General features: G+C 44.6%; 1 protein-coding gene across 1 annotated transcript; it reads left to right on the top strand.

Moving 5' to 3' along the window:
- Nucleotides 1-2,565: 2,565 nt before the first annotated feature.
- On the top strand, nucleotides 2,566-11,220 carry LOC310755137 (dynein axonemal heavy chain 5-like). Its single transcript, XM_083631824.1, has 6 exons — nucleotides 2,566-2,830; nucleotides 5,478-5,592; nucleotides 8,284-8,474; nucleotides 8,883-9,004; nucleotides 9,777-9,926; nucleotides 10,870-11,220. The coding sequence occupies exons 1-6, from the start codon at nucleotides 2,614-2,616 to the stop codon at nucleotides 11,158-11,160; spliced, it is 1,086 nt and encodes a 361-aa protein (XP_083487950.1). The 5' UTR covers nucleotides 2,566-2,613; the 3' UTR covers nucleotides 11,161-11,220.
- Nucleotides 11,221-11,629: the final 409 nt, after the last annotated feature.

The following is an 11,629-nucleotide window of genomic DNA, read 5'->3' as shown; positions in this document are numbered from 1 at the left end:
CCTCATCCTAGAACTAGGTTTCCCAAGAATCGGGGAGTAATGATGACCATGTTGGTATTTTACAAGCTTTTCAGTATCGCAATGTATAAGGCAAAGAATATTCTTCTTCCTGGCTATGTACCAGACACTCTGTTGGTTCTGACCTAATGGCCAAACCATGGTTTAGCTGTTGGGAGGGTTTGAGCCCTCCCCTCTCTTCTGTGACTTCCTGGTTCAGGCAACCATTGTACCTGAGTTGACAAACCATGGTTTGTGCTTGCCCTACAAACCATAGTGACATAAGATAGCATGGATTGACCTCCCCATGCCCCCCATTAATGTGGCAATCAACTCATTAAAAAATTCTTCATTGAGGCTTTGCTGAAGAGCGTATCAGTTTTGGAAATTTGTGTAATGGACTACATCTGTGCTTCCGGTTTTAATACTTTCTTTAAGTGTCTCGATTAGCAGGTTATGTTACGCAGTGGCGTGTAACATGTCTACATTAAAATGAGATTGTCTTGCACAATGATGTTTGGAGTATAGTACTAGAATGACTATATATATATATATATATATATATATATATATATATATATATGTATGTATATATATATAATGTTGCATGTGAAAATTACTGCTGTTGTCCAAAAAAAAAAAGAAGAAGAAGAAAAGAAAACCTTGTAGGCATGAGATCACGTGCTAGAATGTTGCAATTACACCTGTTTGTATTCTGGAGACGTTTTGCCTCTGCAACCTTTTCATCTTGAAATGGAAACTAATTAAAACAAATGAAATGAGCAAATGTTCCCTCATTTCTTTCTGGATTACCTTTTCATCCTTTGCTTCAAAGGTATTTGCATTTTTAATGTTCAGATTTCCTATCACGGCTTGTCCAAAGAAAGCTCATAATTCTCATAAATTACTTTCACAATCCCCAATTACATTTCCTTTTGTTTCTGCAGATTGTACATGCCATAGGTCTGTCTTCCATGCAGGAAGATTTTTTAGCTCGTTATGGTCAAGTCACATCCTGCAGAATGAAGCCCACTTTTGAATTAGATGCAAATTAACTTTTTGATGGCACTAACAATGTGAAATTAATCATTCCTGTCTGTGCAACAGTTGGATCTATTGTAGTGTTTTATCCAAGCATAAATATTATGTAGCATAACAGGTTGCTTGTAAGATCAGTCATTGCAATGTGGCTGGGAAAACTCCAGAATTTTTTCCATGGTGTTGTGACATGACAGCTGCCACACCATCTAGTTTGGTTACCTAGTGAAGTGCTTGCCATGGATTCCATAGTGTTCAAGATCTGCTAGAACTAGGAATGCCAGGAGATTTAATTCCATCTGGAGTTCAGGATGGATTATCCGGTTCCACTTGCAAGTGGCCCCATTTCTGGGAGTGAAATTGGACCCATCAAGTTCCAGTGGGCTTTGTTTCAGAAACACTATGTGAAGTGATGAAGGAATGGGTTTCTCAAATCTAAAACCTGACTGTGCAGTCAGTTTGAAGCGGGCCCCCAAATCCCCATTTTTCCTTCTCCAAGGGTCCATTAGCTAAAATCCATTAACTTGAGCACTTGAGCCAATGTACAACAGGAACCCAGCTGTATAAACAAAACTCTCTCCTTTATCAGTCTGTGATGCTTAATGGATGGCCTTGTCAGTTCTGAAGTGGAGACGGGATGGCAGAGCTGGGGCTTATCTTATCTTGTAGGTTGTAAATATCCTGACACACTGACACACAGACCTTGCAAGACACCCCCGCGCTCGGGGATGGCGCCAGGAGTGCTCTTAAAGTTGGTGACCTTCTTACCCCAAGATAAGGAATACAGGAACAGGAACATCCTTTTATGGTCAAGAGTATAGGAACAGGAACATCTGTTTATGGTCATGGATGTCAATTTACGTGTATAAGCTGACATGGCTGGATTCCTGGGGAGGGGGTAAGGGGACCAGAAAGGGTATATAAGCTGTGTGTAACCACTCTTTAAGTGCTCTTGCTGTGAACTGACCACGCAAGTGCCTTTCTGCTGCTCCAGAGAGCAGAAATAAATAACTCTTTCTCTGAAGCAACCTCAGTGTCTTTTGACTCTTTCCTCCCTCTCCGGGAGCAACGCTCACCCAACCAATCGGTAAAGTCTAATAAGGCTACAGTGAGATGTGGTTTGGTCTGAGGCTTTGAAATGGTCTTTGCCACATTGATGGGCTGGACCTCTCCATCCTTGCAAGGATGAGTTCTGCAGGCCACTTGGGTTTTCTTCAGAGTCTGGATTTCATGCATGTTCCTAGTAGAAATAAAAAATCAGGTATCAAGGCATACCTGTAGAAAGGGGAAGGGGAAAGCTGTTCTCATCTAGACATTATTATAAACTACAGCTCCTATAACCCCTGTCCATTTGCCATGCTGGCTGGGGCTAATGGGAAGTGGAGTCCAAAAATCATATATGGAAATCCACATTTGGGGTCTCAGTTACATTGCCTGTTATACCCATTACTGCACTGCCTATACTTTTGACTTTGTGTATTGTATACATTAATGAGCCTGCTTCTGACAAAGCATTTCACTGATGTGTGGCTTCATGGTGAACTTTAACAGGAGCTGGAGAAAGAGAGAACGGATCTGATGGAAGATGTGACTGCTAACAAAAGAAAGATGAAAGAACTGGAAGATAACTTGCTGTACCGGCTGACAAGCACACAAGGCTCTCTGGTGGAAGATGAGAGTCTCATCATTGTACTTAGCAACACAAAGAAGACGGCAGAGGAGGTGACACAGAAATTGCAAATTTCTGCAGAGACTGAAGTACAGATTAATTCAGCCCGAGAGGAATACAGACCTGGTGAGCAGAATGCCCTCTAGTGATGGTGACCCAACTGTCTTAAGTCAGTGGTCAGAATCATGATTGGAGCTGGGAGATGACAGTATGGAAACATGGGAAAAACCAGATTATATAGCTAATACAAAGATGTGTTAGTCTTTGAAAATAGTGTCTGGCAGGTCTATAGTTTCGGGAATTGATGTTTTCCTGGTCCCACTTCACTTTGCCCATACGATCAATCCATAGCATTGCTGCATCCTTCCATCCTCATCAGTACATACTTTCACCATTCCATGTTGCATGACAGAGGTCCCTGTGGGGAACTTGGTCGCACAGCTGAACCCTGCAGGGAGCGTGGTTGAAGTCAACACCCATCATCTAAGGGGCAAGGAGTTCATCCTTAATGGAACAGCTGCATGACCAAGTTCCTCACATGGAATTCAATCATGCAGCCGATCCCAGAAGAAAGCAGGGTTGAAGTCCTAGGCATAGGGCTGTCCAAGCCCCTTCTGCTGCTGTTCCCAAGTGCCTGTCAACCAGCTGGTGTTGGGCACTTGGAAAGTGCTGTGCAAAAACACTTTGGCAGTGGCCTTCACCACCCACCTGTCTGCAGAAGTAGAGAGAGATCTTCTTCTTCTTTGGTGATCACTCATAGCCGAGTAAGATTGTCTCTTAACAGTGAGTCCGGAAGTGACTGTGGGGGCTAATTTTGGATCCACACATTCTTCCACAGTGGGGACATAGGTTTCCAGGTAGGAGTTGATCACGGTGAGGGTTTGCCAAGCGTGCCTTCCTCTTAACACGTTTCTCCCTTTCGTCCTGAGTTTGAGCATCTTCAAAACCCAAGACACCTTTGGTAAAGGCTGTTCTCCAATTGGAGCACTCGCAGGCCATTGTTTCCCAGTTGTCACTGTTTATACTACATTTTTTTAGATTTTCCTTGAGAGAGTCTTTAAACCTCTTTTGTTGACCACCAGCATTATGCTTTCCATTTTTAAGCTTAAGTTTAATAGAGTAGTTACTTTGGAAGACGATAATCAGGCATCCACACAACACAACCAGTCCAACGAAGTTGATGTTGAAGAATCATTGCTTCGTCACTGGTGATCTTTGCTTCTTCCAGTACACTGGCATTAGTCCGCCTGTCTTTCCAAGTGATGTGTAAAAAATTTCAGAGACACCATTGATGAAATCATTCGAGGAGTTGGGGATGGTGTTTATAAGTGGTCCATGTCTCACAAGGCTGGCTGCCAGGCCAAAAATGTTCTACACCTTTGTTACATCTACATATTACGTATAGTCTTATGTATGAAGTCCATTATAAGATTTATCCAATGGTGTATTTTATTTTATCTTGTTTTACTTTATTTTATTTATGAGATCTTTTTTTTACTTACCCATCACCATATGGTCCCAGGCAGATTGCCATAATATAATATACAGTTATAAAAGTAAGAAAAGCAGTTAGTTATAAAAACAACAACAAGGAAGTCTGTTCAGAACAGTAGAGATTCAGCAAAGCGTTATTATTGTGTTGATGTTGCATCTCTCGTGCTCTTTGTTGAGAAGCCACTGGAGGGAGAGCTGTATCTGTGATAGATGCTCTTGGCTTAATCCACACTGGAAAAAATGTCTAGAAACTGGATTATTTTGCTGAATGCCCATTGGAGATTCGGAAAATGATCTGAACTGTAAATTGATTCTGGAATGGATCAGGCTGCCAATCTCATTGCTGATTACCAGAGTCTAAGATATTTCTGCAAGGGTTCTGGCCCTGCCTCTACCTTCTCCATTTCTCCAACCTGCCTGGGTGGCCTCTTCAGATGTGCTGCAACCTGAAACAGGTTCCCAAACCCCATAGTGCCCTGATTAAAAATAGATATGGAAGTGCACACTTCAAAAATCCAGTGGCTGAACTCCCAGAATTCTGGGGTTCATGCCATCGTTGCGATGCATTGCTTTTCTGCGACTTCCTGAATTGGTGTATTAGTGGAATTTCACCCATGGAACAGAAAAGCAGAAATCTGGAGCACGCACTGCAGTTTTAAAATAGGTGGATGTGTGGCTTGCTGCAAAGCATTAAGACAGAAAGAAAGAGGTCTGGAATTTTTCTATTTGCAGTATATAGGCAGTGGGGTTTATTGTTGAAAACAATGTTCTATCAGGTCTCGTTCAGACTTCCTTTTGTGACCCATATCCAAGTGTTGTTGTTGTTGTTGTTGTTGTTGTTGTTGTTGTTGTTGTTGTTGTTGTTGTTGTTGTTGTTGTTGTTGTTGTTGTTCTTCTTCTTCTTCTTCTTCTTCTTCTTCTTCTTCTTCTTCTTCTTCTTCTCCTTCTTCTTCTTCTTCTTCTCTTCTTCTCTTCTTCTTCTTCTTTCTTCTTCTTCTTCTTCTTGTCCCAGTGCTTTGCCTGGGAAAACCCATGTTTTACCTCTGAATTGGAGCAAACAGCAGTAAAATATGGGTTTTTCCTGGGGAAAGTGCTGGGACAAAAAATAAAATAAAATTCATCAACAGAGCTCTAAAGCCTGGACTTGTACCTGGAAAATGTGGTGCAAATGAGCCCTCTGTTAACCATGAACAACATGTTATCATTTGTCCATCAGAAGACCACCCACTTTTGTATTGCATTCTGTATTTTGATCATATCCAACTTTTCTTTTCTCCAGTTGCAACAAGAGGAAGCATTCTCTATTTCCTGATAACCGAGATGAGTATGGTTAATGTCATGTATCAGACTTCACTCCGACAGTTCTTGGGCCTGTTTGACCTTTCCCTTGCTAGGTAACTATGACAAGTGAGATCTTTCCCTTTCTGGGGATTGGTATTGTTATAAGAAAAACTGCTCCCTTTCCCTTGTGGGGTATTCTGGAGCCTGTATAGAGTCCTTAAGTGGGTTTCCTATCGGTAGCAGAAAACAGGCCAGCCAGAGTATATTGAGAAGCAAAGCGGCTAGTAAGTATGATCTTTAATAAAGGACCTGTTGCAACAGGGTCCCCACTCACCACACACAGAGGGAGACGAACCCTGAACAATGGTGTGCAAGCCCTTATATAGACTTTTGAAATGGACCACCCTGTAGCCCAAGGTAAAGGTAAAGGGACCCCTGACCATTAGGTCCAGTCGTGACTGACTCTGGGGTTGCGGCGCTCATCTCGCTTTATTGGCCGAGAGATCCGGTGTACAGCTTCCGAGTCATGTGGCCAGCATGACTAAACCGCTTCTGGTGAACCAGAGCAGTGCACAGAAACTCCGTTTACCTTCCCGCCGGAGCGGTACCTATTTATCTACTTGCACTTTGAGGTGCTTTTGAACTGCTAGGTTGGCAGGAGCAGGGACCAAGCAACAGGAGCTCACCCCGTTGCGGAGATTCAAACCGCCAACCTTCTGATCAGCAGGTCCTATGTTCTGTGGTTTAACCTGCGTCCCGGTAGCCCCCCCCAAAACATCATGCATACATCACAGAAGGAGGTGGTCTATGGCAGAAATCCTGTCTGCCAGGATACCTGATAATGGTCGCTGATTGCATTACCTGGGCAGCCTGGCCATTCTTTTGTGATGGTTAATACTTCAGTTCCTAAATCCAGGTCACAGGCTTACCCTATTCATACACAAATATGCCCGTAAGACAGGATATGCAAGCAAAAAGACAATGGGAAGGCTTTCCCCCATTTGCCTCCCTTACAGCAGAGGAATATTTGAGGTCATTGGCAGAGTCAGAATGGCTTCAGGATTGCTCTCCCATACTATTTCAGACGTGTGGTTCATGTATTTAGATATGTGTGCATTTATGAATATTTATTCTGTATTTGAGACCTTACAGTTCTCATAACAGTATATAATCAGATGGCCAGACTGTTTTCAAGGAGTCGGAAGTGATGCAAGGAAGGCAGCATCGTTTGGAGTGTTCCTTCATTCACTTTGCGCCACTGTTTTCGTTTGGCATGTCGTGGACATTGCACAAATACTTAGCAAATCCATTTGACCAGAAATGAGAGCAGGATAGGGGAAACAGTGCACAAACCGTGATCCATAACAGCACTATCATTTGTCTTAACTGTCTGAAAATCTAGAGTCTTTGGTTTCGCTTGATGACTATTCCCCCTGTGTTTGCGTTTGCCATTGAATGGGCAAAGTAACCTAATGCTGTCATTATAGTACAATCCTTTTTGTATTGATTTCCACACAATTTCTCAGTTTAAGTAAATTCCTGATTGCATCTGCTAAGCTTCCCCGCTCTATCCCTCTCAAGGGCTGGAGTCTTCTCCCAGGGTTTTGTCTCCAAACTATCAAGAGCTTGGGAGAGATAGTGAGCAATGTAATGAAAGGAAACAGAAATCCTACCCGGAAAACAAAAATCCTCTTAAGCTGTGTACTGACATTGGAAGCTTAAAGCTGCGTTCAAGGGCTTGAGCTACCGTTGTTTAAGACGGGGAAATCACTTCAGAGGCAACTGAATAATATGTCGTCCACAGAGATTAGGGGACCCTGGTTAACCAGAAGCAATTTGTCTCTAAAGGGCAAAATAACTGCTTGCCCTTCGCTTATTTGTCCATATGATCAGCAGGCAGACACACAGTAATGTGTGTGATGGGCCTGTTGCTGGCCCTTGAGTTTACCTTCGTTGGAAGGAACCAGTGGGTCAGTAGCAGTTGGTGGCACAGTGGGGTGACTTTATTAGATAGAACTCTGTCTTCACAAGCTTCTCACCTGTGCCAGGTTTTCTTAAAAAATAATAATCAGGCAGAACAGATAAGGATAAAGATAATACATTTCAGTATTTGAAGCCGAAATACTGTGCCCTTCCATCTATTGATAAAGTAGTTTAGCTCCCTTACTAGGTCCAAAGGTAAAAGGTAAAGGACCCCTGGACGGTTAAGTCCAGTCAAAGGCGACTATGAGGTTGTGGCGCTCATCTCACTTTCAGGCCGAGGGAGCTGGTGTTTGTCCACAGACAGCTTTCCGGGTCATGTGGCTAGCATGACGAAACCGCTTATGGCGCAACGGGACACCATGACAGAAACCAGAGTGCACGGAAATGCTGTTTATCTTCCCGCCTCAGCAGTAGCTATTTATCTACTTGCACTGGTGTGCTTTCGAACTGCTAGGTTGGCAGGAGCTGGGACAGAGCAACGGGAGCTCACCCCGTCACAGGGATTTGGACCGCTGACCTTCTGATCGGCAAGCCCAGGAGGCTCAGTGGTTTAGACCACAGAGCCACCCGCATGGTCATAGTAAGTAGTAAGCTTAGCTCCCTTACTAGGTCTAGTGCAGTAAGAGTTCTGTTGGATCACGGTGACTGAGCAGCTTATATGTCGATTTGGCCACTGTGACTGCCTGTTTCTGCACATGTTCGGGCTTATGAAGTGCAGCTTTGAAAATGCTTTCTTTTCAGAAGAAAAGGCTTTCAAAAACCTCACCAATGGCACTAGATTACGCTTTCATTCTTTCCTTTCCCCACTTTCTTTTGAACAGGTCTGTCAAGAGCCCCATTACGAGCAAGAGAATAGCAAATATCATTGAGCATATGACCTATGAAGTATATAAGTACGCTGCACGAGGGCTTTATGAGGAGCACAAGTTCCTGTTCACATTGCTCCTCACCTTGAAGATTGACTTACAGCGGGGCAAAGTGAGGCACGAGGAGTTCTTGACCCTGATTAAAGGTCAGAGCTACTGCATAAAATGTGCAACTTACTGTGTTCCAACCCGGTGCAAATGTTCAAATTCTCCATGCAACGTGGCAGGCAACCTGTTGCCCTCCAGATTTCATTAGACTACAACTCCCATCAGCCTCAGCCTGTGCTAGGAATGGATGTCATGGGAATTGTAGTCTGGGAACATCTGGAGGACTACAGGGCCCCCATCTCTGCAGTAGGGGATATGGAGAATGCCAGTATGCCGGTGTAGGCCTCTACGCAAATCCAACACATGAGGTACAGGTGGGGCAATTGTGCCATGGGAAGTGGGCAGTGCAGTCACAGCCCATCCACCATGAATAGAATTTTAAATATCTGACTTTATATATTTAGTAGCTCTTTTCAACTGGTTTTTGCTGTAATGTCTTTTTTCAGGTGGTGCTTCTTTGGATCTGAAAGCTTGTCCACCTAAACCGGCTAGATGGATCCTGGATATGACTTGGCTGAACTTGGTGGAGCTCAGTAAACTGAGACAATTTTCAGATGTTCTTGACCAAGTAGGTGATTGACAGGAGGCAAGGATTAAGCAGTGTGACACGTTTCATTCTCTTGAAGGATTCTGTAGATATTTCAATGTCACATGCCTTTTATGCTTCAGAAGAACTGCTGATGTGAACCTAGAAAAGTGAAGTCCAAGCCTGCCTCAAAATGTATTTTCCATTTGACTGGCATGTGTTAAGACAATCGTGTTGGAAGGCCTCAATCTCAATGCTGAACAGATGTTTCGGAAGCAGATTTTCTGTTTCTGGTGGACCATTTTCAAAAGAAGGGAATTCCAAAATTGTGGGACCACTACTGAAAAGGTCCTCTTGCAAATAGAGACTAGTCTCATCTTCCACGATGGTGGCAACCATAAAAACATTTACAGATCCCAAAGCCCAGGGATGAATATATGGAAGAAGACATTCCTTCATCTATCCCAGGCCCTGGCTGTAAAGTCCAAGGCTACACAGCTCCTTAAATTTAGCTCAAAAACTAACTGGTACCCAATGAAGCTCTTGAAGCATTGATTCAATATGCTCATGAGGCTTGCCTAAGATAAAAGCCATACTGTCACACTTGGGACCAAGTGAAGTTTCTGAGGTGTCTTCAAGAGTGGGAATGCACAAAGCGCATGACAGTGGTCAAGCTGTGATGCTGCCATTAGCATGGACGTTTTCTAGAAAGGGACACCCCTAGTCCTCCATTAAGATATCTGAAACTAAAAAATAAATAAATCTTGCTATCTATGCTATTTAATAAACATATTCCCGTATTTGTTCTTAATAGATCTCACGGACAGAAAAACAGTGGAAAATCTGGTTTGATAAGGAGAAACCAGAAGAAGAACTTGTTCCCAGTGGTTATGACCAAGCTCTGGACTGCTTCAGACGCCTCCTCCTCATAAGGTCTTGGTGTCCTGATAGAACGATAGCTCAGGTAGGCCAAAAGCTGTGCTGATCCCGGGGGGAGGTTACCGTGGGGCGAGGTCCAGGACCTGAGTTGAGGGTTGGCAGACAGTCCTCCATGGGTGAAGTGGGGTCCAAAGCGAGGAGCCGGGCAAGGACAGGAACTCTGGGGGAACAGGACTGGGTGCTGGCCGAAACAGCTCTTCAACGACTTTGCTCCCGCAACCTGGGACCGGGCTGACTGGCCTTTATCTTCTCTGAGGCTTGGGGCGGTCCCAGCCCCCAGGAGACCCGCCTCTCCTGGCCTTAAGGCGAGCACTCCTCCTGGGAGAAAGCAGTTCCCTCCGCCTCGAGCCTCTGCAGCTCAGGAGAGGCTGGAGGGTTACTGGACCCAGGGGAAGACTCACTTTCCCCTGACAGGGCTGGGAGAGGCGCACCTGTAGGCACTGTGTCCTCAACCCCCTCCGGAGCCAGAGTGGGTTCACCTGGTGCCTGCTCCTGAGGATCCGGCACAGGTGCAGGCGCTTCAGAATCAAGGCCCTGCCCCAGTTCAGCCGGCCCTGGAGGCGGGGACTCCTGTGCAGGCTGGGATTCCTCCGGTTCAGCCTCTGAATCGGATTCCCAGGCCATCACAAAAGCTTTGACTAGGATGGGAATAGAATGCCGACGACGGGGGGGCTCAAAGCAGTTCTAAAGTGAGCATTATAAGCGAAGAGATCCTTACATGTCAAAGCTCCTGCAGTCCAACACAGTAGGAATCTTTCCCATTCCCAACAGCACCTCTCTTACCTGCTGATGCTCCAAAAATGCCCACCCACCAATACCCTGTATTACCAGGAAGACATGAAGATGGGAACCTGTGTTTCTTGAGATATATAGTTGTATCCATGGTTTGATGTCTCGTAAGAACTGAAAACTTGGTATGAAAATCAGTGTGGGAAAACTGGTGCACATCTCCTTTTCTTTTCCACTAGGCTAGGAAGTACATTATGGATACCATGGGGGAGAAATATGCAGAAGGGGTCATCTTAGATTTGGAGAAGACTTGGGAAGAATCCGATCCTCGCACTCCTCTCATCTGCTTCCTTTCCATGGGCTCCGATCCCACTGATTTCATCATTGCTCTGGGGAAAAGGCTGAAGATTGAGACACGCTATGTGTCCATGGGCCAAGGGCAGGAGGTTCATGCCCGCAAACTTCTGCAGCAAACGATGGCACACGTGAGACAAATTCTCTACTTTCTTTTAGTGCAGATCAGTCTTTGAATTTTTCCAGGATTTTATCGGTCATCAACATGGGTTAGGCTAGGCATAATTGGCTGCTGATCCATGCAGAATTGGTTCCTACAGAGACCTTGTGCCACCAACAGAAACAGCTTCACACCACCTTCTCCTGGTAAACTTGAGACATGATGCTGTGTGAGATTACTCAGAATTAAGTCCCATTGTGTTCGAGGGGCTTACTTCCTAGTTAGAATGGTAGCCTACAGTGGGAGGCATGATGTTATCATGTCGTGAGTTTCCCTACTCTCATGGCCGCTTAAGAAGTGGGGCAAGGAATTGACAAATGCACATTACAAGTGAGAGAATGGGAAATGGTGTGGGTTTATTGCTTCCATTCACGTGCTCACAGTAATGCAGGGGTGGGAACCTTTTTCCAACTAAATATCAAAAAGAACTTTCTGAAGGTAAGCTGTTTGACAGTGCAACAGACTCCCTCAGAGAGTGGCAGACT

This window comes from Podarcis filfolensis (genome assembly GCF_964270895.1).
Source record: "Podarcis filfolensis genome assembly, contig: HAP1_SCAFFOLD_454, whole genome shotgun sequence".
Taxonomy (NCBI): Eukaryota; Metazoa; Chordata; class Lepidosauria; order Squamata; family Lacertidae; genus Podarcis; species Podarcis filfolensis.
The sequence above is the reverse complement of the archived record's forward strand: the minus strand, read 5'-3'. Positions and strand labels throughout refer to the sequence as shown.

Coding starts and splice junctions, on each gene's coding strand:
- LOC310755137 (XM_083631824.1), top strand. CDS start 2,614: ATGGAAGATGTGACTGCTAACAAAAGAAAGATGAAAGAACTGGAAGAT. Junction 5,593..8,283: donor TTTGACCTTTCCCTTGCTAG/GTAACTATGACA, acceptor TCTTTTGAACAG/GTCTGTCAAGAGCCCCATTA. Junction 9,005..9,776: donor TTTCAGATGTTCTTGACCAA/GTAGGTGATTGA, acceptor TGTTCTTAATAG/ATCTCACGGACAGAAAAACA.